Raw genomic sequence first — 26,553 nt, forward strand, 5'->3', positions numbered from 1 at the left:
GGGAGGAAAAGTTAGAAACCTGAGTAAATGTTATTCTATTCTGTGTATAAAAATTAACTTAGATCGGGGAAAGGAGAGTTGTTTAATGGTTATAGACTTTCAGTTTTGCAGGTTAAAAAAGTTCTGGAGATCTGTTTCACAGCAATGTGAATATACATACTTAACACTATTGAACTACACACTTAAAATGACTAAGATGATAAATTTTATGTTATATGTTTTTTACCACAATTAAAAAAAAACAATTTATGACAATTATCATAGCCAGAAAATATTAAGGAGCTATCATGTAGTCATTTTTAATTGTGTATTGGACATCGTAAATGAGATGTTCCAGAGACCACAGATTTTGTTATTTTTGAACAATATTCAGTTTTTGTTTCAGCAGGCAGTTAAATTATTTGGGGATTATCTTGAATTTGTGGAGTTGTGTACTTATGCTTTGTTAGAATTCATTTATTTCAATTTTGCTGTAACCCTAGGGTAAATCACATTGTCCTAGGAAATCTTTATCTCTAAGACATAACCCTTCCAAGGTTTCACTGAAAAGCTTGAGGTATTTACCAAGGCCCTCTAATTTAGCAGGGACTAGCAGAACTTCAAACTGTCATCTCTCTGTTGAGTACCGTCACAGTTTAGTTCTTTCAGCCTTCCACCTCTTTTCCTACTCCTAGTTGTTCCAGGTGTTCTGCAGAGTCCTAAAATTCTCAGGCTCCTCAGAGAAATAAGACTATGGATCTCTGTTTGAGTTCAGTCAAGCAATGCAGCCAGACTGCAGAGTGCCTTCAGGCAAAAAGATGTGGAAATGTGTATATCACCCAAAGTAACTGCTTTCTTGCAGATGTGGAAATGTGTATTTCACCCAAAGTGACTGCTTTCTTGCAGTCTTTTGCCCAATTTGGTTACTCACCAGGTCCTTCAAATAGTTGACTTTTACATTTTGCCCACAATTTGCAATTCTTTTCTATGGGAAAGTTACTCCAATAAAAACTATTTCATCATTATCAGAATTGGAACTCCCCTTAAGGAATTTATTATATAATGAGACAAAGAAAGCAAATACATATTAAACAATAACTGAAATAATTCCCAAGATTTTTGAACAGATGCTTGGTTTTATGAACCAGAGGAGAGCCTTGAAGGCTTGGGCAGATAAGAATGGCTTTCTGGAGAAAGTACATGCTGAGCTAAGAGTTAAGGGTTTGGTTAGGTCCGAATGGTTTTCAGAGGCAAGAGAGGACATTCTAGTTAAATCAACAAGTTGGGAATGAATATCACTTGTTCTTAGGACAAGATTTGCCTGCTTTTAGTTGGAAGTATGCACTGAATATCTTGGGCAGTGTGGATGGTTGAGAAGGTTGGGGCCAATATACAGAGGATCTGAGGGTTTAGATCTGATATCGTAAAAAAAGATGAGCTGCTAGAAGTCTTTGAATGGTGGAATCACAGGAATGAAAGATGAATCTGTTAGCAATTTGCAGAGAAGAATAGGAAAAGGTTATAATTAAGTCCATTGGGAGGCTGTTGGTTTTGTTCAGGCCTGGGTGATAATGGTTTATAACGAGGCTATTAGTATATAAGAAGAAAAGAAGAAAATTATTTAAGAGATAGAATCACAGAATGTAGAGGGTAATTCGATACTTGGAAAATGCCAGGGAGAGGGATTTATTCTGTTTCCTTAGTAGTCTAGAATTTACTATTTTCTAGTAAACCAAAATTTTGTGAATACATGATATGTGTAAAGAGCTGCAGTAGGGTGTGTGTGTGTGCGTGTGTGTGTTTATGTTGACTTCTGTTATTGATTCTAGTTTGGGATGGTATAAATTTAAGGACAGTGCCCCTCTCTGTTCTCTCAAAAAATACCAAGTGCTCATTAAAAGTTATATTAGTCTTTGGGCCCTCGGTAAATTCTTATTGACTAACAAAATTTTATCTTACCCATAAGAGACACTATTGATGTAAAGTCATTCTAGTATCTAATGATTTAAGTTGTATTTTAAGCCTATTTTCTCTTCCAGATTCTCTTACATGTTGGAAATGTATTTGAAAAAATTCTCCTTCTGCAAAGCCAGTTTTCAGAACCCATATTGAATTTGAAGGCTACAGATGAAGGACAGATGGCCATATCTGATCTTGAATATGTTTTTGGAAGAAATTTTTAAAGAAGACTTTCATTATAGGGATTCTCTACTGTCATTAATCACTTAATTTAAGTTATCGTAACCTTTCCATGACCAAACCATGTAAATAATTATTTCTTTTGGTCTTTTTCCCGTTTCCTAGTTTTATATTCACTCTACCTTGAGTGTCTTAATATTTCTCAAATTAATTTTTATGTATTTATTCAGAATATACTCTTCACTTATTTGGGGCTATGTCTTTAGCAAGAAACTCTTTAAAGTTGAACTTTAAGTTAATCTGTGTTCTCATTTAATTTTAGGTGACTGAACTTGAATGTGTTAGTAGCCAAGCAAACGCAGTACATACTCATAAGACAGAATTAAATCAGACAATACAAGAACTGGAAGAGACACTGAAAGTGAAGGAAGAGGTATTTGCTGCTTTTTACTCATCTGTAATCTAGCTAACATATGTGTAGATTGCATGTCAAATTTAAAGGTATTTTATGGAATAAAGTCAGGTTGTGACCTTTTTTTTTAGGATGAAATTTTTTTTGAGTGTTATTACACTTGCTCACATTTTCCCTATCCTTATTTCTGTTATTGTGAACTGTGGTGAGGCAGTCAGACTGAGATACCACCTATTGCCTTCCAGATGAGAGTTGCATTTATACAGTCAACAGAAAATCATTAGGGGTTAAATGGATTTTAAAAGCTGTTGCTTTCTCTGGGTTCCAGCCAAAACTTTAATATCTTAGGAAATAATTATATCCACAAAACTTGAAGCAACATTAAAATGTTCAGATTGTTATTTCAAAGCAGTGCTGTACCAGAACCACCAAGTTAGACTTGTTACTGTTGCTTAAGATTATTCCGTTCTAGACAACATACTTATAAAGATAAATTCATCCCTCTAAAAGTCAATATGAAGGAATGTTTTTAAAATCATCTTTTTCTAAAATAAATAATTTCAGGGAAAAACAAGACCTTCCCTTTCCTTGATATAGTTTAAATACTAAGACATTTCTCTGCCTTTTCTAGGAAATAGAAAGATTAAAACAAGAAATTGATAATGCCAGAGAACTACAAGAACAGAGGGACTCTTTGACTCAGAAACTACAGGTGAGCTGTAGTAAATATTGTTATTCATTTCTGCATAGAAAGGCATCATTTTTTCACATACCAGTGACTTTTTTTCTGAAACTCCATTTTGTAGGTTTTGGTCATTTTTCTTTTCCAGGACTTCTGATTCATGACTAATCTTTGATTTTTAAAAAGTTATTGGTAACTTCATCTATGTAGCTTATAATTATCATAGATGGTCATTTATAAATTGTAAATTATTTAGTAAATTCTTTTGGAAATTTCTACTTTTAATTAAAAAACAAAAAATACCCTGGGGTTGGGCGTAGTGGCTCATGCTTATAATTTCAGCACTTTGGGAGACTGAGGAAGATCACTTGAGCCAAGAAGGTTGAGGCTGCAGTGAGTTATGATCACACCACTGTACTCCAGCCTGGGCAACAGAGTGGGATCCTGTCTTAATAAAAAGAAAAAGAGAGAGAGAGAAAGAAAGAACAAGAAAGAAAGAAACCCTGAATTTAAAGAAAAATTTGCAAATTGATTTTATTCAATTTCGGAACATTACTCTTTCCCCCCCCCCCCCACAATGTACTAATGTATGAATTATACCAATAGTTGTGCCCTAATGGAACAAAAGTTAGTACTCTTCGTTCTTCAGTGTAATTAATTTTGTTCACTTTTTTTCTGCATAAATAGTATGCTTCCTGATTCCAGTGTACAAAAAACATCATGTGTCAGTGGTAGTCAGACATGGTAAGGGACGATTTCTCAGAATTCATTACCAAAGTCTTCTCTTGCCAGCTCAGGCACTTTTCTTACACCCTCAGGGTTAGGTGCCTCAATAAAGAAGGGTTAGGATGACTTTGGGGAGTAGAAATAAGTATATGTATAGAGTGAGGAATTTGGGATAAGGCATAATAAGAGGGACCTGAAAGCCCAGGATTGGAAAGAGGACCTAGATTATAAGAAGAACAGCAACATTTATTGAGTACATATCGGACACTGGGCTTAGCACTTTACCTATATTATGCATTTAATACATATAACAGTCATAATAACCCAGACAAAGAAACTGAAGCTTGGAGAGGTTAACTTGTCCAACCTATATGTAAATGGAGACAGTCAAATTTTAAAACCCATGTCTTTGACCACTAAAATAATAAAATACATTATTTTAGTGGTCAAAGACATGGGCTTTAAACCCCTTCATAATAACCCTTCATGAAATAAACAGATTCCTTATATAAAATGGAATATTTCCCTCTCCCCTTCCCATCACTAGCTTTCAGTAGTCTGGGAAAAATGAGATCACTTGTTTTGGTTGGCCCTATTAAATGCTGTTTGTATATTTTAATTGTCCATATAGATTAGTGGCCATCAACTTGGGGTACTTTTGAAGCCCAGGGGACATTTAGCAATGTGTGCAAACATTTTTTATTTTCACAGTTGGGGGCACCACTGATACCTAGTAGACAAAGCCAGAACTGCTGCTATGCCTCAGATTATCCAACCCAAAATGTCAATAATGCCAAGGTTGAGAAATCCTGATGTAGAACTTAAATATGAAGCATGGAATCAGGGCTGGAAGAAAGGGGGAAATTCAGTCGAGTTTTGTCTTTCATTTGTTTTGGTTTTTGAGTACTTGCGATGATTCAGGCATATGTTAAGCACTTAACTTACATTAGCTCTAATTCTCACATTAACAGGTTGGGTATCCCCATTTTCAAAGAGAAGACAGCAGTTCAAAGGTGTTAACAAGTTTAATTAAGGCACTTAGCTAGAAAGTAATGAGGCCTAGATTTATTTCATTCCAAAGTCTGTTCTTTCTGCATTACCACACTTCTTCAGGCAACAGTCAAGTCATCCTTAATGATTCTTTTAAAAAATATTTTCAGTTATATACACATTTACATTGTCTCACTTATGAAGAGAAACCAAGAGATGATATATTTATATCAAATTTCCATGTTGATAATTCTAAATGTATTTGAAGCCAGGCATAGTTGCTCATGTCTATAATCCCAGTGCTTTGGGAGATTGAGGGAGGAAGATCTCTTGAGGCCAGGGGTTCGAGGCCAATCCGGGCAACATAGCGAAATGCTGTGTCTACAAAAAATGAAACAGTAGAATTAGCTGGGAGTGGTGGTGTGCACCTGTAGTCCCAGTTGCTTGGATCACTTGAGCCTCACTTGAATTGGGAGTTGCAGTGAGCTATGATCATACCACTGCACTCCAGCCTGGGTGGCAGAATGAGACCCTTTCTCAGTAAATGTGTGAATTAATGGATTTCATTGTAGAGCAGTAATTGAATTTTATAGCTGGCACTTGAAATTGTGAATATAATTCTTACCCATCATTTCACTGAATATCAAAAATATCATCAAAACAACCTACCTGGAACAGGACAGGGAAGCTTTTAGAAAACTCAAGGATGAATTCTAAAAGCACAAGCTACAGAAAATAACATATTTTTTCCAATTCAAAATAATTTCCTCCTCTGCAGCCTTCTCCCTCCCACAGAAACATCTTCTGTTTATCAAAAGTCCCAGCACCCTTGAACCTCCATTCATAAGTTCAGTACAGAAAATTGGGATCATTAAATTCCTTGGATGGAAAAGAATCCTGAAATTGCAGTATGTAGAGTTGGGTTAGAGGTATGAATGTGGATAGAAAATGTATAGTTATGGGTAAATTAAGGATACCATGATACAGTTTTTCCAATTTATGAGTTTTTGATATTTGGCAGTATTTGGATATTTCTTATAAATATCTATGAAAAACATGCCCATTGTAAAAAAATTAGAAAAATTTCAAAAAATATACTTAGCAAGGTAAGTACAAAATCATAATTATATAATATTTTTAAAAATCATAATCCTATTATCTTAAGGCAAAGTAATTGGCATTTCCTTGTCCCAGTGTTTGTTTAGATAATATTTGCTTTACAATAAATGGATATAGATGCAATTTTTTATATACGTTGTTATCTAACTTTATGTCATAAGCTCAATGGCTGCATAGAATTCTCCCATATAGAGGTATCATAGTTTTCTTCCAGCATTCCTATAGTAATGGCAATTTGTTGTTTCCAGTGTTATGCTATAAATAAATAATATTACAACCTTTTTCATAAATCTTTGCCTTTCTGATTATTTCTTTAAGATAAACTTTCAAACAAGAATTGCTTGGTGTCAATGTTTTAAAATTTCTTATGCTGGGAAATTGACATCTGGAAAAGCAGGATATCCACTGGATATTGGTACCCCCCGGACCCCTTCTTTGCCATCTCTTAAGAAATGAAGTGACTCAACTATTTAATTAATTTTTAAATTATGAACAACATTGAACAATTTTTCACATGCATTTGGTCTTTATCTGTATCTTGAAGTCACAAGTGCATTTTCACTTTAGAGCATGTGGAATATCTTTACCTAGAACTCTTTACCCAGATCTTCAGATGGCTGGCTTCTATTTTTAGTTTAGGTCTTAGTTCAGATGTTAATTTCTCTGACTTCCCAGTTTACTCACTATGCTACAGTCCCCATACCCCATCCCAGGTATTTTTTTGTAGTATTACTATTTTTTATTTTCCTTTTAGTACTTATCACTATCTGAAATGATCTTGTTTTTTATCTATTTTGTTTTTAAACTATTTTTATTTCAATAGATTTTTGGGAACAGGTGGTGTTTGGTTACATAAATAAGTTCTTCAGTTAAACTTTTTATTTTGAAATAATTTCAGTCTTAAAGAAAAGTTGCAAGAATAATACAGAAAATTTTTATATACCCTTTACTTACATTCCCCCAATGTCATTTTGGCTATATTTGCTTTGTTTTATTCCGGATGGCTCTCTTCTCTCTCTCTTCCTCTCCCTTCTTTTCCCTCCCTCCCTCCTTCCACCCCCTCGTAAGACAGTGGTAAGTATTCATGTATTTGTATCTAAGCACATCTAAACACAGAAAACATAGAGTAAAAATACAGTAGAAACGATAGAAAAGATACAGTAAAAATACAGTAGAAAAGATAAAAAATTGTATACTTGAATAGGACACTTACCATGAATGGAACCTGTAGGATTGGAAGTTGCTCTGGGTGGGTCAGTGAGTGAGTGGTGAGTGAATGTGAAGACCTAAGATATTACCATACACTGCTGTAGACTTTATCAACACTGCACTTAGACTATACTACATTTATTTTTAAAAAATGTTCTTTCTTCAGTAATAAATTAGCCTTAGCTTACTCTAACATTTTAACTTCATAAACATTTAAAATTTTTTAAACTTTTTACTTTTTTGTAATAGCTGCAAACATGAACATGTATTCAGCTGTACAAAACTATTTTCTTTATATCCTTAATCTATAACCCTTCTTCCTATTAAAAAATATTTTTAAAACTTTTTAAACTTCTTTCAAAAAACGAAGACACAAACACATATATTAGCCGATGCCTACGCAGGGTCGGGATCATCAATATTACTGTCTTCTACCTCCACATCTTGTCCCACCGGCAGGTCTTCAAGGGCAGTAACAGGCATGGAGCTGTCATCTCCTATGATAACAATGCCTTCTTCTGAAATACTCCCTGAAGGACCTGCCTGGGACTGTCAGATAATTAATGTTTTTTTAAATAAGTAGAAGGAGTACACTTTAAAATAACTTTAAAAGTTTATTATAGTATAGTATAATAAATACATAAACCAGTGACATAGCCATTTATTTTTATCAAATATTATGTACTTTACATCATTGTATGTGCTATGCATTTATACAACTGACAGCACGGTAGATTTATTTATATCGGCATCACCACAAACACATGAGTACTGCATTGTGCTGTGACGATATGGCAGCTGCTGGGTGATAGTTTTTCAGCTACCTTATAATCTTATGGGACCACTGTTGCATATGCTGGTCACGGTTGATCAAAACATTGTCATTCTGTGCATGACTGTATTCAGTGGGAACTCTTATACTTCTTATTTGGTATACTTGTTCTTTCTCACTTTCTTTTGTGATTACCTAAAGTTAGTAGTGATGTGTCTACTTTGTGAAGTTTCTTTTTCTTTTCTTTCTTTTTTTTTTTTTTTTTTTTTTTTTTTTTGAAACAGGATGTCGCTCTGTTGCCCGGGCTGGAGTGCAGTGGTGCGATCTCAGCTCACTGCAACCTGCGCCTCCCAGATTCAAGCTATTCTCCTGCCTCAGCCTCCTGAGTAGCTGGGACTACAGGCGCCCGCCACCACACCTGGCTAATTTTTTGCATTTTTTTTGTAGAGACAGGGTTTCACTGTGTTAGCCAGGATGGTCTCGATCTCCTGACCTCGTGATCTACCCACCTCGGCCTCCCAAAGTGCTGGGATTACAGGCATGAGCCACTGCGCCTGGCCTTTTTTTTTTTTTTTTTTTTTTTGATACATAAAAAAAAGATTTTGGCCAGGTGCAGTGGTTCACACCTGTAATTCTAGCACTTTAGGAGACCATGGCGGGAAGATTGCTTGGGTCCAGCAGTTTGAGACCAGACTGGACAACATGGCCAGACCTTGTCTCTACAAAAAATTAGCCGGATGTGGTAGCACCTACTTGTGGTCCAGTAGCACCTACCTGTGGTCCCAGCTACATGGGAGGCTGAGGTAGGAGGAACATTTGAGCCCAGGAGGTTGAGGTTAGGGTGAGCCATGATTGTGCCACGGCACTTCGCCACTGCAGACAGAACAAGACCTGTCTCACCGAAAAAAAAAAAAAAAAAACCCACAAAATTTTGATTAACTAGTAAATGCCACTTATGAATTTACCTTATGAATTTCTATTTTTATCTTATTTATTCCTGCCTTGTGCTTTGTTTGTTTTTTTAGGTTTCAGCATTTTGAAAGGGGATTTAATTCCTTTTTTTCATTCTTTCACTTTTGTTTATATATGTGTTTCAGGCTATTGATCTTCCTCTGATCATTGCTTTAAGTGTATCCCATAGATTCTGATATTTAATGTTTTCATTATTATTTCTGGAAATTCTGTAATTTTGACTTTATTTCCTTTTCATACAACAGCTGTATGAAAAGTATAAAAAGTCCCTTAATTTCCTGGTGGAAGGGTCTTTTTAATCTTTTGATTTAGTTATTAATTTCTAGTTCTGTTGCATTGGGATCACAGGGTTTTATTTGTATAATTTCTATGTTACATAATTTACTGCTGCTTTTTTGGTGACCTAATATTTTATCAGTTTTTCTGAATGCTCCTTGTGTGTCTTGTGTACATATACTTGGATAGTGCTTTGTGACCCAACTGAAAATATTTTTTAGTAGATAACTCATTCGTGTTTATTGATGTGATTTTTATGTTTGGTCTCAACTCATCATTATGTTATTTCTGTGTGTGCATTATATTAATAATTTTTCTATATGATGTGTTCTTTGCTCTTTTTAACTATCTTTTGCTTTTTAAATATCTTTTAATATTTAAAATGATCTTAATTTTGTTGTAGTAGTTACCTTTGAACTTCCACCCCTTTAGAATGCTCCTAGTTACCTGTGTTCATATTTAAATATATACTATCTGGTTTGTTTTTTTGGGGTTTTTTTGTTTGTTTGGTTGGTTTTTGTTTTTGAGACAGTCTCACTCTGTCACCCAGGCTGGAGGCCAGTGGCACAATCACAGATACCTACAGTCTCGACCTCCTGGGCTCAAGCATTTCTCCCTACTCAGCCTCCGGAGGAGCTGGGACTACAAGTGTATGCCACCAAGCCTGGCTAATTTTTAAATTTTTTGTAGAAATGGGGTTTCACTCTAGTGCCTAGGCTGGTGTCGAACTCCTGGGCCCAAACAATCCTCCCACCTTAGCCTCCCAAAGTTCTGGGATTACAGGCATGAGCCACTGCGCCTGGCCTGGTGTGTTAGTTTTTAATGATATCCTTTGACTCTGAACTATTAACATACTTAATAATAATGTGCTTATTCTGCTTTCATTTTCCCCTTTCTCTTCCTGTTTTTCAGTTGCATTATTTCTACCTTGTCAGAATACTTAACAGATTATTTTTTAACCATTGTCTACATTTGTTTTAGTCTTTATATATTAAATATATTAAATGTTTACTGTCTTAGTCCTTTTGTGCTGCTATAACAGAAAACTACAATCTGGTTAATTTATAAAGAACAGAAATTTCTCACACTTCTGGCAGCTGGAAAGCCGAGGTCAAGGTACGGGCAGGTTTGGTTGTGGGACTGCTTTCCCCTTCCAAGATGTTGCCCTCCAGAGGGAATGCTGCCTCCTCACGTGGGGGAAGGTGGAAGAGCAAGCCAGCAACACTGCAGAGGAAACCTCTTTTATAAGGACCTTACTCCCATTCATGAGGAGAGGAGCCCTCATGACCTAATCGTCTCTTAAAGGCCCTACTTCTTAATAGCATCTCATTGGCCATTACATTTCAATACTTGAATTTTGGAGGGGACACATTCAAATCATAGCACTCACCATCAGTCTTTTTTCTGAAGTTTCCACATGATCTCTTGGTTGGATAAAGCTTATCTTCTTGTAGATGGTTGCAAAAGAGCTCATGAATACATATTTTCTGAGATCTTGCTTGTTTAAACTTTTTTTTTTTCTCATATATTCAGTATTGGGGCGACAACTTGGCAAGGTATTTAATATAAAATCCCTGGTTCATAATTTTCTTTCATTGAATTACTTGAAAATGACACTCCATTATACAAGGGTTTTGTATATCTCTTTTGAGAAATCTGATTCCAGTCTGATTTTCTTGCCTTATAAGTTTTGGATTAATTTTACTTGTGTGCCCTGAGGATTTTTCTTTTATTTTTAAAATAAAGTTTAAATGATATACTAGAATATTTCACAAAATCCATTGTTGAGGGTGTTTTCCCAGGTACACAGTGGGCCTTTTTAATTTGTATATCCAGGTTTTTTTTTATTTCTAGGAAATTTTCTTGCATAAAAGTTTTAAATACTAGTTCTGTTCTAATGTGTTGTTTTTCTTCTTCTGGAGCTCCAATTTTATGTAATTTGATTTCTTGTCTTTTGCAACCTCTTTTTATTTTCTCTACTTTATCTCACTTTCATTCTCTAGGATTATTTAAAATAATAAGTAATAATTGAATGAAAAATAGTTTTATTCAGATCTATTTTTCCTTGGGTCCTTATAACTCAGTTTTCATTTCTGATAGATTTTGCCTTTTTCTTCTGTTTCTTTCATGAGTTCAGTCAACTTTTCTGTTCTTTGGAGTTCTGTTTGTTTTACCCATTTCTATTCTAAGTTTTTCAATATATAATTCAAACTTGTTTTTAAATGCTTATTTGAGAATATTTAGTTCAGAGTGGAATATTGTGTTAGAGTTTTCTTCTGCTTTATAGTTGGTTTTGGGCAGATTCATCTACTCAAGTGTTTTTAGCATTTTGTATTTTCTATTTCCTTTTGTAATAGTTGGTGTAGATGAAGATTGCTTACACATTTGCATTTTGTGGATAGAATAGCAGTGTGGGGTGGTTTATAAATTATTAGTTCAAAAACGCCCTCTTTTGCAGAGACAGTTGGAAGAAAGATTGTATGTCCTTTAATAGTTTAATTGTCTTTGGTCTTAAATTTTCCTTTCTTGCTTCTTTTTCCCTTTACTCTGAAAGATTCTTTTCTCTTCCTTTTATCTTCTGCTCTTTGGAATTGTCTTCAGCCTTTCTAAGACTACTTCCTCAAGTTTCGTTTATACTGTTAAGTTCCTTTCTTATAGTCTGCTCTGGTTTTCTAGAAGTTTTTTTTCAGTATTCTGGCATTCACACTGGTAATGGTCTTTCTCTTTCTTGGGGTTACCGTAGTTTAGTCTGAGGAGTTTTGTTCTCTTCTGGGCATTGCCCCCACAACTCTGCCTTCCCTTTTGCAAAGGGTTAGAGTGAGAGCTTGAGAAATACCTCTGCTGGAAATTGGTGCTTATATTTTCTAATGAAAGGCAATTTGATGTTTGTATTGTTCTGTGTCTTCTAGTTATGTCATAGTCATGGAATTTGCACACCTTTGTATAGTTTATACAGTTTGGGGAGGATAGTTGGTAGATTGCAGTATACACAGTCACTGTTACCTTGGCTGCCCAGAAATCTATTCTGTTTACCTCTTTATTGCCAGTGTCTTCCTTTTAGAATGTATGTTCTATTAAAACAGGAATCATCTTTGTTTTATTTACTGCTTTATCCCCAATGCCTAGTATACAGAAGATGTAATTGTTGAATAAGTTCTTCAAAATGTGTGTGTATGTGTTTTACCCATTTTTCTTTTAAATTATTCATACTTGTCTTGATTATTTATATTTCCTATTATATAGAAGGTTAACAATCTTATAGGGCAATAATACATCTTATTCATAAGAGTTTAAGATGTATATCAGATGTCAATTTTTCTACAGCTTTTATTTAGATTAAATGATGCAAAATTTAAATTTATAGAAAATTAAAGCTGGGTTTGGTACTGTAATCTCAGTACTTTGGGATGCTGAGGAAGAAGGATTGCTTGAGACTAGGAGTTTATGACCAGCCTAGGCAACATAGGAGGACCCTGTCTCCACAAAAATATTTTTTAAATTGGCTGGGCATGGTAGTGTGCACCTATAGTCCCAGCTACTCAGGACTCTGAGTCAGGAAAGTCAAGGGAGGGAGGAGGGGGAGGAAGAGAGAGGGAGGGAGGGAAGGAAGAGAAGGAAGGAGGGAAGGGAGGGAAGGAAAGAGGAAGGAAGGCAATTAAGCTAATCTGCCCCATTGGTGGTATTTATAATTGTTATTTAATTTTATTTTAATCATTGTAGTATTTTAGGCTCTTTAACAAATACAGAGCATAACCTCCTGCCCAGTAGGATTTTATACTTTGTTTTCACCTTTGTTTCCTTTTATTGATAGATAATATTTTACATATTTATGGGATACATGTGATAATTTTTACATGTGTAGTCTGTGTAATGATCACGTCAGGGTGTTCAAGGTATTCAGCTCCTTGAATACTTATCTGTGTGTTGGTAATATTTCAGTCCCTCTCTTATAACTACTTTGAAATATATAATATATTGTTGCTAACTATAGGAACTCTAGTCTGCTATCAAACATTAGAACTTATTTCTTCTATCTAACTGTAAATGTATACCCATTCACTGATCTTTTTTCATTTTCTCCTCCCACCATCACACCTTTCCCAGCTTATGGTAACCATCATTCTGTACTCATATCCATGAGATCAAGTTCTTCAGGTCCCACTTATCAGTAAGAAGATTCAGTATTTGTCTTTCTGTACCTGGCTTATTTCACTTAACATGATGACCTCCAGTTCTATCCATGTTGCAGCGAATGAAATGATTTTACTCCTTTTTAAGGCTGAATAATATTCCATTGTATATATACCACATTATCTTTATCCATTTGTCTGCTAATGGACACTTAGGTTGATTCCATGTCTTTGGTATTGTGAATAGTGCTGTGATAAACATGCAAAGGTGGTTATCCCTTTGATGTACTGATTTATTTTCCCTTGGACATATATCCAGTATTGGGATTACATGATTGTATGGTAGTTTTTTTATTTTTAATTTTTAAAAAAATCTCCAATAGTTTTTAGTAGTTGTACTGATTTACATTTCCACCATCGTTGTGTAAGAGTGCCTTTTTCTCCATATCCTCACCAGCATCTCTTCTTTTTTGTCTTTTTAATGATAGTTATTCTATCAATTCAATTCTGATATTATCTAAAAGTAATAATAATGGCCATTGTAATCACAGTAAAATGATAGCTTTTCTTTTTTCTTTTTCTTTTTTGTCTTTTTTTTTTTTTTTTTTGAGACAGCGTGTCACTCTGTCACCCAGGCTGGAGCACAATGGCACAATCTCAGCTCACTGCAACCTCCGCCTCCGAGGTTCAAGCTATTCTCCTGCCTCAGCTTCCTGAGTAGCTGGGATTACAGATGCCCGCCGCCATGACTAGCTAATTTTTGTGTTTTTAGTAGAGATGGGGTTTACACCATGTTGGCCAGGCTGATCTGAAACTTTTGACCTTAGGTGATCCACCTGCCTCAGCCTCCAAAAGTGTTAGGATTATAGACATGAGCCATCACCTGGCCATAAGATGATATCTTATTTGGTTTTGATTTGTATTTCCTTGATGATCAGTGATATTGAGCATTTTTTAATATACCGGTTAGCCATAATATGTCTTCTTTTGAGAACTGTCTTATGTCCTTTGCCTATTTTTTAGTGGAGTTACTTGTGGTTTTTTGTTGAGTTGTTTGAGTTTCTTGTGTATTCTGGATATTAGTCCCTTGTCAGATGAATAGTTTGCAAATAGTTTCTCCCATTCAACAGGTTGTCTCTTTGTTGATTGTTTCCTTTGCTGTGCAGATGCTTTTTAGTTTAATATAATCCCATTTGTCTATTTTTGTTTCAGTTGTGTTTTTGAAGTCATAGACATAAAGTCTTTGCCTACACCAATGTCCAGGAGTGTTTTTAAAAATGTTTTCTTCTAGTAATTTTATAGATTTAGGTCTTACATTTAAGTCTTTAATCCATCTTGAATTGATTTTTATATATGGTGAGAGATAGAGGTCTCACCCTATCTCTGAGGGAAAAGCTTTTCCTCCTCCATTATGATGTTAATTGTGGGTTTGTCACTTAGGCTTTTATTATTTTGAGACATGTTCCTTCTATACCTAGTTTTTTGAGCATTTTTATCATGAAGGGATGTTGGATTTTATCAAATGTTTTTTCTGCATCTATTGATGATCATATTTTTTTCCTTCATTCTGTTGATGTGATGTATCATTTATTAATTTATCTGGTTAAACCATCCTTGTTTCCTTGGTATAAATCCCATTTGATTATGGTAGATCATCTTTTTGATACACTGTTGAATTCAGTTAGCTGGTATTTTGTTGAGGATTTTTACGTCTGTGTTTATCAGCGATATTGGCCTATAGTTTTCTTTTTTTGTTGTGTCTTTGTCTGCTTTTTGGCATCAGGGTAACGCTGGCCTCATAGAATACGTTAGGAAAAATTCCCTCCTCTTCAATTTTTATGGAATAGTTTGAAGGGGATTGGTATTAGTTCTTTATTGTTTCGTAGAATTCAGCAGTGAAGCCCTCTGGTCTTGTACTTTTCTTTGTTTGGAGACTTCTTACTACTAATTCAGTCTTGCTACTCATTATTGGTCTGTTCAGGTTTTCTATTTCTGATTCAAATCTTGGTAGGTTATAGGTTTCCAGGAATTCATCCATTTCCTCCAGGTTTTCCATTTTGTTCGTGTGTACCTCATAATAGTCTCTTGTAATCTTTTGTATTTCTGTAGTGTGAGTCGTAATGCTTCCTTTTCCATTTCTGATTTTGTTTATTTGGGTTTTTTTTCTTCTTGGTCTAGCTAGCGATTTATCAATTTTGTTGATCTTTTCAAAGAACCAAATTTTTGTTTCATTGATCCTTTATTTTTTTGTTTTGTTTTTTGGTCTTTATTATTTCCTTCTGCTATTTTGGGGTTTGGTTTATTTTTGCTTTTCTAGTTTCTTGGGGCACATTGTTAGATTGTTATTTGAAATCTACGTTTTTGATGTAGGCATTTATTGCTATAAACTTGCCTCTTAGTACTGCTTTTGCTTTTGCTGTGTCACATGGAGTTTGGTATGTTATATTTCTGTTTTCATTTGTTTCAAGATATTTTTTAATTTTCATCTTAATTTCCTCATTGACCCAATGGTTGCTCAGGAGCATGTTGTTTAATTTTCATATATTTGTATAGTTTCCAAAGTTTTTCTTGGTATTGATTTCTGGTTTTATTTCATTGTGGTCTGAGAAGATAATTAATACGATTTCAATTTTTAGAAATTTGTTGAGACTTGTTTTGTGGCTTAACATATGATCTGTCTTTGAGAATGTTCCATGTGGTAATTAGAAGAATTGTTGTGTAAGATGTTCTGTAGGCCAGGTGCAGTGGTTTACGCCTGTAATTCTAGCACTTTGGGAGGCCAAGGTGGACGGATCACAAGGTCAGGAGTTTGAGACCAACCTGGCCAACATGGTGAAACTCCGTCTCTACTAAAAATACAAAAATTAGCTGGGCATGGTGGTGGGTGCCTGTAGTCCCAGCTACTCGGGAGACTGAGGCAGGAGAATCGCTTGAACCCGGGAGGCAGAGGTTGCAGTGAGCCGAGATCACACCACTGCACTCTAGCCTGGGCAACAGAGCTAGACTCCGTCTCAAAAAAAAAATGTCTGTTAAGTCTGTTTGTTAACTACAATCTGTCCAAGGCCCAGTTTAAATACAATGATTCTTTGTTGATTTTCTGTCTTGATCTGTCTAATGCTGAGACTGGGGTGTTTGTACTACACAAATTACTGTATTGGAATCTATCTGTCTTTCAATCTAGTAATATTTACTTCATGAATTTAGGTGTGCCAGAAACACATATATCCTCTTGCTGGATTGATCTCTCTATCACTATATAGTGACTTCATGTTTTCAACTGTTTTTGGCTTAAGGTATATTTTATCTGATATAGGTGTAACTACTCCTGTGCACTTTTGGTTTCCATTTGCATGGAATATCTTTTTCCATACGTTTACTTTTGATCTGTAAGTCTTTTTACAAGTAAAGTATGTTTCTTGTAAGCAGCATATAGTCGGTCACAATTGTAATCCATTCAGCCGGTCTGTATCTTTTAAGTGGAGAATGTAATCCATTTTCATTCTAGGTTACTGTTGATATTTGAGGTTTTGTTCCTGTCACATCGCTAATTGCTTTCTGGTTGTTTTGTTGTTTGTTCCTTGTTTTTTCTCCTATTGTTCCTTGTGATGATTTGGTGTAGTGATACCATTTGAATCCTTTCTCTTCCTTATTTGTGTGTTTGCTTTAACAATGTTTTATACTTTCATGTGTTTTCAGGATGGAAAATGTCATCCTTTCATTTCCAGACTTAGAACTCCCTTGAGCATTTCTTGTAGGGCTGATATACTGATGATGAATTCTTTCAGCCCTTGGTTTTCTGGGAAAGACTTTATTTCTCCTTCATTTATAAAGGATAATTTTGCTGGATGTAGTATGCTTGGCTAGCAGTTTTGTTTTTTGTTTTTTGTTTTTTTCTTTCAACACTATGAATATATCACCCCATTCTTTCCTGGCCTGTGAGGTTTCTGCTGAGAAATGCCCTGTTGGTCTGAAGGGGGTCCTTTTTAGGTGACAAGATGCTTATCTCTTGCTATTTTTAGAATTTTGACTTTAGACAATTTGACTGTAATATGCCGTGGACAAGACCTTCTTTCATTTTATCTGTTTGGGGATGTCAGAGCTTCCTGTATCTGGATGTCTAAATATCTTGGTAGATTTGGGGCATTTTCATCTGGTATTTCATTAACTAGATTTTTCTACTCTTTTGCTCTCTGTTTGCCTCCTGGAACCCTGATAATTTGCATATTTTATGGCCACTTTATGGTGTCCCATATGTCACAAAGGCTTTGCTTATTCTTTTTTATTACTTTTTCTTTATTTTTGTCTATATTATTTCAAAAGACTTGTCTTTGAGTTCTGAAATTATTTTTTCTGTTTGATCTGGCCTATTGTTGAATCTTTTGAATGTGTTTTTTATTTCATTCAATGAATTCTTCATTTCCAGAATTTCTGTTATAGTGTGTATCTCTTTAGTAAATGCCTCATTCATAGTCTGAATTATTTTTCAGATTTCTTTGTACTTTTTTTTTTTTTTGGAGGTGGAGTTTTGCTTTGTGGCCCAGTCTGGAGCGCAGTGGCATGATCTCGGCTTATTGCAACCTCCGCCTCCCAGGTTCATGTGATTCTCCTGCCTCAGTCTTCAGAGTAGCTGGGATTACAGGCGCATACCATCATGGCCAGCTAAATTTTTGTATTTTTAGGAGAGACAGGGTTTCACCATGTTGACCACGCTGGTCTCAAACTTCTAACCTCAAGCAATCTACCTGCCTGAACCTCCCAAAGTTCTGAGATTACAGACGTGAGCCACTGCACCCGGCCTCTTTGTACGTTTTTTAGAATTTTCTTGTATCTCACTAAGCTTCTTTAGAATCAATAATTTGAATTATTTTGGGGGGACTTAATGAATTTTGTTTTGATTGGGATGTGCTGCTGGAAAATTATTCTTTTCCTTGGAAGGTGTTTCTCATGTTTGATGTATTCTTACATTCATATCTACATATCTGGTGTAACAGTCACTTCTGCCAGCTTTTAAAATTTGCTTTCATAGGGGAATATTCTTTCCTGTAGAGGTATCTATGGTATTGGATGCACAGGGCACTTTGGCTTTTATTCTGAGTGTGTTCAGTAGCATGGTCTCTGTATCATTTATTTGGCTGTAAATAGCATCAATAGTACCTGTGATTTTCTTAGTGGCTTAGGGTGCAGTTATTAGTGGAGGCTGTGGTGAAATTTTGCTGGGAACTACGACACCAAGTGGGCCAGTCTTTGAACCCTGATGGTGGCAGCAGTGGGCCAAGTGTGCCTGTCCTTTGGCTCCAGGGTGGTGTATGCTTGCACCAGTGTTAGCAGTTCCAGGCAAGCTGATTTTGGGGTCTCCTGGTGTCTTGGAAGCCAGTAGTGGTAGCAGTGCAAGGGTGGGTGGGTTCTCTTAACCCTGGGCAACTGGTGTAGAATGGGCGATGGCAGTTGTGGGACAATCCTCTGTGTCCCGTGCAGTGCATGCTGGTGTTGGCAGTGGCTGCAAAGGGCTGGACAGGCCAGTCTCCAGGCCTGCAGGTGGCATGTGCAGGTAGGTGCCAGCTGTGGTGGTAGCAGCCGGGAAGGTAAGCCCAACCTCATTCCCCTGGGAGGAGTGTTCAGGTGCCAACATTGGTGGACTGGGCTGGGCAATCCCTTCACTTCCCCTATCCCCTGATTGTATGCTGTTACATGGAGGGGATCAAGGCCAGGCCAATTAGGCTAGTTTTCAGGCCTCCTGATGGTATGTGCAGGTGCCAGCCATGGTAGGTAGGGGCAGGGCAATCCCCAGGAATGCTCACATTGTTGCCCTGCTGCTCAGGAGGACAGTGCCACCTTCATTGTTAGCAGCCTTGGCTAATGCATGGGAAGTGTGCACGCCACTTGTCCCTCAGTCCTGACGGTGGTAGCCTGTGCCTTGATGGCACTCAGCCTCAGTGCAGTAGCCCGCAGTCACTTTCACCTAAGCACTGGGTGTAACAGCCCATGTTTCTGTTGAGCCTTAGCCACAGCACTGCTGGGCTCTAGGACACCACAGTTTATTGGAGGTGGGCTCTAAAATGGTGCCTTGCTTCAGCTTAGGTCTCAGGGGTTGTGTGGCACCCAGCGCTAGTGCTCTCCCGAGAGCAGTGCTGTCACACAATCTGCCAGCAGTGTTAGTTTCCAGTGCCTGGAGAGCCAAGAGACTTTCCCATGGCTAGGATTGCAGGATTCATGGTGGAAATACGGACCACCGAGGTTCTCTTACCCTTTATGCATATTGGGGAATCTCAGCTCCCCACCAATCCTGGCCAAGCCGACTTCCTTCTCCTTCCTTGCTTTAGGTATTTCTTGTCAGTTTTTCTGTTGAATTCCAGTGCCCTTTCTTGGATGATCCATTTGTAGTATGATTAGTCACTATTTCGGTTCTTCTTAGTAGAGAAGGCAAGTACAAATTGCTTCTAGTCAGCCATCTTGAATCCTCTCCCACCTTTTAAGAAACTCAGAAGGGAGTTGATGATTCTGGTCTACTGTGCTTTATCAGGGCTGAACTATGCCTCTCTCTAGTTGCCCCTGGTGTGTGCCTTACATCAGTAAAGGAAAAGAGGGAAATAACAGAGCCAAAATGATAGTGAGCAGAAGAATGAGTTTGGATGGAGAATAAAAGGCAAGGCTGGGCATGGTGGTTCACGTCTGTAGTCCCAGCACTTTGGGAGGCCGAGGCAGGAGGATCACTTGAGCCCAGGAGTTTGAGACCAGCCTAGGCAACATAATGAGACCCTGTCTCTACAAAAAAATAACAAATAGAAGGGCAAGAAGGGAAAGGTTGGTTGGAAAATATGAGCAAAAGGTGCTGAAGTTATTGCTGTTAGAATATATGTATATGAAATTATCTCTCTCTGTAATAGATAGATAGATAGATAGATAGATAGATAGATAAAAGGTAGACACCTGAGAAGTGCCACTCACTATGGCTTCTGTTACATCTTGGCCCGTGTGCTCTAAGTTGTCTGTTCTTGCTCTAGGAACATATTCTCTTTGCCTAAACATAGACTAGCACCATCAAGCAGTGTATTAGGTCCCTTTTGTTATCTAACTTGTAAAATTCCTGCAAACAGAGAGATGCTTAGAGTAGGAGATTCATTCTAGAGAGAATAACACAATTTTATTAGCTGAGGGAATTTTGTGTTTTGCTTGCTTCCATTGAAAATGTTTGGCTGTGTCATTGATTGGCAAGGAAACAAGGGAGCCTTTCATTTTTAGGAGGGCTTTAGAGGGCAAGCTGGGTGGTGCCTGGTGAAGTGGGCGTCTGCTAATGAGTGACATTTGGTCTATTTTTATAGTTGGAAACATTCTACCCTTAAGCTTATTGTTTTAGCAGGCAAGAGAGCATGCTGTGCAGTCATGAGTGGAATTTTTACATTTGATCTCAGGATCTGTTTCCTTCCTCGTAGTTAAAACCTCCATGTGTTTGGCTTCTGAATTTATAAATATTTTATTAGTTTCAGATTCTCTTCTCAATTTACTTATCTTGACCTTGCAGATTATCCAAAGTCAAGAGATTAGAAACATACCTGGCTAACATCTAACAGTCAATAGTTTGAGATTCAATTCCTTAAATTCTTCCTTTAAAAATCATTATAGCTGCTTGATTCCTTTCTTGTATTTTCCCAGGCTCTTGCAACTCATCTGTAGCATCCTTGCTTGAGCCTTGTCAAACCACTGACAAAGATAACTCAGAGTTACTACTTTTTAAATGTATTTGAGCCAATTTCCAATTTTTTTTTTTGGAGACAGTCTTACTTTGTTACCCCAGGCTGAAGTGCAGTGATGTAATTTCGGCTCACCACAACCTCCGCCTCCAGGTTCGAGCCATTCTCCTGCCGCAGCCTCCCGAGTAGCTGAGATTACAGGCGTATGCCACCACGCCCAGCTAATTTTTATATTTTTAGTAGAGACGAAGGGATTCGCCATGTTGGCCAAACTGGTCTCGACCTCCTGACCTCAGGTGATTCAGCCTCCCAGAGTTCTGGGATTACAGGCGTGAGCCCTGCCCTGATTATTTTTCTCAAAAGTTTAATTTTTACATTGTGAGAAAATTTTAATTTTTAATTTTTTTTTCATTCTTTATCCAACCTGGGAGAAAAATTTTTGGGAAAAAGTGTCCATAAGTTCAACACCAGAGCTATTTTTTATTTCCTATTTCTACATTAATTCCTAGTGTTTGTCCTCATGCATACAAATTTTTACCACTTTCAGTGAGCTACTCTATATTCTGTTCTTTTCATTTAACATTTACCAGATTGTCTTTCAGTGATCTATTTTTTTAAATTTCCACTGTCCTTTAGACTTGATTGAATTCCTTTAGAAATTAACATTTAAATGATGTATTAACATTTTGAAACATCTTATTTTCTGAGGCTATCATGTTGTGTAACTAACATCAAGATATTTTCACTGTCCCATGTACTTTATATATCTTAATGTACTTTGTGTCAGTCACTTAGTTTCTCTCAAACGTAAAAGCGAGCTTTCCAGAAAGGATATATAACTTTCAATTCATTGCTTATCTGAATTGCTTATTTAAAGTGTAAGAGTTGACTTTCTCCCATTTTTCTCAGTCTGATTTTTTAACCAAAACGAAATCATTAGCTTGATTTATGTCATTTTTTTTTTAGACTCACTTTATTATATTTGTCACATTTAGAGACATTTTAAAGGCAATAATAGGCCGGGCGTGGTGGCTCACACCTGTAATCCTAGAACTTTTGGAGGCCAAGGCAGGTGAATCACTGGAGGTCAAGAGTTCAAGACTGGCCTGGCTAACATGGTAAAACCCTGTCTCTACTAAAAATACAAAAATTAGCCAGGCATGTTGGCGCACGCCTGTAATCCCAGCTACTCTGGAGGCTGAGGCAGGAGAATGGCTTGAACCCAGGAGGCGGAGGTTGCAGTGAGCCAAGATTGCACCATTGCACTCCATCCTGGGGGACAGAGTGAGACTGCATCTCAAAAAACAACAACAACAAAAACAAAAGCAGTAATAACTTCTAAATAATTTTTAAGTGTACCAGAGTTTATTCTGTCAAAAAAAAAATTGTTTAGTGTTTTTTGTTGTTGTTGTCATGAACATTTGATTTCCTTTTATCATTTTTTTTCCTTGGCTTGTAATATATTGGAACTGTTAACTTATAATTCTCTATTATGTATGGTTATTATGTATCTTCACTACAGTTTCTAGCAGCTGAGTGATACTCTCTACATATACATTTATTTGATATTGAGGCAAAGTAAAGAATAATTTACATATTCAGAGGATCCTAAAATAACATTTTAGAGAGTTACTTTCTTGTCTAAATCTTTCTCTAGAGTTGCCAGTAAACAGAAAAAGTTAATTTCTCTCTCTTTCTCTGCCTGCTTTCACCTGTGTTTGCTAATAATTATGCGTTAGGAGAAATAGGTGGACAGCAATAAAAATAATATCTAAGTGATCCATAAATAGGTCTTCAAGCCCGTTTTGGTATTTGAAGTACCTAGAGTGTTGCCTGGGACAAAGTAATGAGTCAGTAGATTTTTGTTGAGTAGTTAGATTGATTGATAACCAAGCTGGTCATTAAAACTGTATTGCTCTCTGGGATGGCCAAGTCTAAAATCTCCTTAAATTGTTCTAAATTAAGATTCTGAAGCTCATCCTGACTGTCAAACTGCATTGATTACCACAATATTGGTAATAACAGAGAGTTGTATTGTTTTCTGAGTGATGGATTGACATATATACATGTTACACTTTTGTTTCTGAAGGAAGTAGAAATTCGGAACAAAGACCTGGAGGGACAACTGTCTGACTTAGAGCAACGTCTGGAGAAAAGTCAGAATGAACAAGAAGCTTTTCGCAATAACCTGAAGACACTCTTAGAAATTCTGGATGGAAAAATATTTGAACTAACAGAATTACGAGATAACTTGGCCAAGCTACTAGAATGCAGCTAAGGAAAGTGAAATTTCAGTGCCAATTAATTAAAAGATACACTGTCTCTCTTCATAGGACTGTTTAGGCTCTGCATCAAGATTGCACACACAAAAAAAAAAAAAAAAAAAAAAAAATTTGAATATCACTCCTCCAGGAGGAGGATCTTTTGAAAATTGGAATTGTATATTTCACTGTAAATTTTAGAATCCAGCTTGTAGCTAGTTGGGGAAAAAAGAGATGAAAAACTTGAACTACAAATTACCTCCATGTATATTATTGGCCATAGTTAACTAGAAAGTTATAAATAGACACTTAATGCAATCTTTTTTCCTGATATTAGCCAATGGGAGAATTAACAATGTCTGGGTCACATCCCCTTTTTGTGTTCAACACAGTGAAGATTATCTGCTTTTTAAATTAATTTATTTACGATATCTAGAGCTGTGTTTTGTGCAAAAACTTAGTGATGAAAGCCTGTCTTTTGTTGTAATCTGAATAATTTCTCAGGATATTTTTGCACTGCTGAGAAGCAGTGCCATTACCAATTAATTCTTGCCAGGAGTGAGAGAGAGCTGTATCTTTAATTGAAATATACTATAACTGGGTGTATAGAGTTCTTCCCTTTTTTGTGCTGGAAGATATTTCACTCTGGTGACTACTCTGGTACACTCTGATGTTCTCTAATCTTGTCTGTTGTATAGTTTACTTTTCCATATTGATTCCATGTATTTATGAGAAGATACTGTCTCCCATTTTATTACACATTTTAAAGCCAACTAACGAAGGCAGCTGAGTCCCTCAGAAATTTTTCTTTTTAAATTTCTAATAAATTTGACACACAGTACTGAAATACAGCAGCCCGTCATTGACGGTCTGGTCTAGCAATGTTAAGTATATTTACAGAATATGCAGTTACATTTATTTATATATTTTGCAAGAAATCTTTTCTGAATGATCAATGCATTTCAATTTACGAATAATAATGGTTATTGGGGAACTGTTTATTATAGATAATTTTAAGGTGTATAGCTATTTTAAAGGGGATCCATTTACATCAAACAGCTGATCAGAGGACTCTATCTAAATTGTGATCGTGGCAGATAGAGATGGAGTTGTGTACTCTATCTGGCTCTACACATCAATCACATCTTGATTCAAACCTCACAAGGCAATATTCTGAACTGTTAACTAGGTATTTCAAAACAGGAATTAAATTCAATAGGCTCTTCTCAGTGAACAGGTTTTAATGTTGTTTTGATGTAATTTTAAAAGACTTTTAGCAAACATGCATTTCTTTATATGATATATTTCTTTTATGAAGCTATTTTAAAAGTAAGCCAAGTGCTGTCTAGTCTGCTTATAAAGTAGGAATTGCATCAGAGTACATATATTCTTGCTGTACAATGCCTGTGATGTTGAGGAGGGTTCTTTTTTAAAGTGTATGCTTGAGTATCTGACTCTATGGAGTCTATAAATGCACTGACTTCTTGTTTGTACCCCAAAATGATCGAATTGTTAAGTACAAAATTAAGCTAATTAACCAATTTGTAACCATTTTTTCACTCATAAACAGCTACTCAATACTAGACAATTTTGTTTTTTATGTATGTGTATGTATGTAAATACATACATATTAATTTACATTAGAGTGAAAAATAAATGGTTTGTTTCTGAAGTTAGTTTCTAAAGTGAGTTTTCAGGTGTCTGAAAAATTTATAACAACCAATCATCATGTATTATATGTGCTGTAACATCATGTACGTTATCTCCATCTCTTTTAGGATATTTTCCTCTCCTATTTATTATAGGGAGAATAATTTAGATACACATGCTCAGAGCTGAGATATTTCTCTGATAAATCAGGTAACAAAATGTATATGATTGATGGAATTTTGAAGTAAATGTGATTTTATCCATCAGTTTCTGAGTAACAAAGAGCACCAAGTTTTAATTTAAATAGGGGATTTAACACTGGGGATCAGGGAGTTTAGTTATGAAGAGTTAAAAAAAAATTAAAAACCAGTGTAAGCTGTTGAAATGGCAAGTGAATTATTTTAATGATGTAATAAAATATTTTTAAATTTTGACATAGTGATCATTTAATGAAAAGTCTCACCAAAATGTCTCCATTTGAATTGTATTGATATTGTGGGACATATGTGTAATTCAATATATACATATACCCATATGTATATACAGAAAATTATTTTTAATACTTTCCTACTGATATGAAATTTAAAATTGGAAATTTTGTGAGTGTTTTTCTTGTCCAATAGAGCCTAATTGTTTCCTTTTTTAATGATTTAACAATCTCTTGAGGGCTGCACCTTTAAATTCCCAGATTGTCAATAGACATGTACAGTATATGGGATAAGGTGGACACAAGTGCACATATATATAAAATCTTCTTAAGACTTTTAACTATTCATTTACAGTAGGAGAGTATGTAGAAATCATCATCCACAAGTCATAATTAGGTTGTGTGCCTACTGTAGCTTTTTCCATTTCTGTATTATATAAACATTTGCATATTAAAATTTGATTTTTCCCAGAGACAAGTATTATATACTGTATCTGTATTGAAATCAAACTGTGGTAATATATTTCTCAGAAAATAATGTTGGGGACTGTAGCCTGAACATGTGGACTTGAAGCGACCTGGAGGAGGAGGTTGATCCCGTTGTGTATAAGTTAATATGTGATAACTATCGAATCTTGTACAAAAACAAAAATTGAAAAAAAAGAAAAGCAAAAATACAGTTTTTATTTTGAAATACATTTGTTCTCTGGAGAATGTACTTTATCTTTTTTTCCTCCAGTCTTTTACAGATATTTAAAAGCATTTAAATGATGACAGCATTGACTTAAATCTTTCAGGTGCTACTGGATTTTGCATTAGTGTGTTATGTTGTGAAATCCTAACTTTGACATAAAAGGTTTTATAAGTATTCCCCTGCCTGGAAAATTAGTTTTTGTTCTCTCTCTGTCTGTCTTTCTCTTTTCCACTTTCTTTCTGCAGACTAAAACATGCTCACGAAGTTGCATCTCTCCTTGTCTCTACAGAAGATCTCCAGTACCATCATAGATTTGATGTTCTGCTGTCATTGAACTGTTGGGAAGCAGTTAGAGGAAAAACGCACTTTTTTTTTCAGGTGGAAATAAAAGGAACACTCAAAATTAAGCCACCACCACCACCTTTAA

The 26,553-nt window shown here is 36.0% G+C and overlaps 1 protein-coding gene across 2 annotated transcripts in view; it reads left to right on the forward strand.

Moving 5' to 3' along the window:
• The window catches only part of HOMER1 (homer scaffold protein 1), a 139,082-nt gene extending 112,952 nt beyond the window's left edge, over positions 1 to 26,130 (forward strand). Inside the window, exons 7-9 of one of the 2 annotated variants that reach the window (XM_007976387.3) lie at positions 2,441 to 2,551; positions 3,162 to 3,242; positions 23,184 to 26,130. In XM_007976387.3, coding sequence (XP_007974578.1) covers positions 2,441 to 2,551; positions 3,162 to 3,242; positions 23,184 to 23,372 — 381 coding nt within the window. In that variant the 3' untranslated portion in view covers positions 23,373 to 26,130. Of the gene's footprint in view, positions 1 to 2,018; positions 2,244 to 2,440; positions 2,552 to 3,161; positions 3,243 to 23,183 lie in introns of those variants that run through there. The other variant, XR_493873.3, reaches the window with a different exon arrangement.
• Positions 26,131 to 26,553: the final 423 nt, after the last annotated feature.

This window comes from Chlorocebus sabaeus, chromosome 4, assembly GCF_047675955.1.
Source record: "Chlorocebus sabaeus isolate Y175 chromosome 4, mChlSab1.0.hap1, whole genome shotgun sequence".
In the NCBI taxonomy this organism is placed as follows: domain Eukaryota; kingdom Metazoa; phylum Chordata; class Mammalia; order Primates; family Cercopithecidae; genus Chlorocebus; species Chlorocebus sabaeus.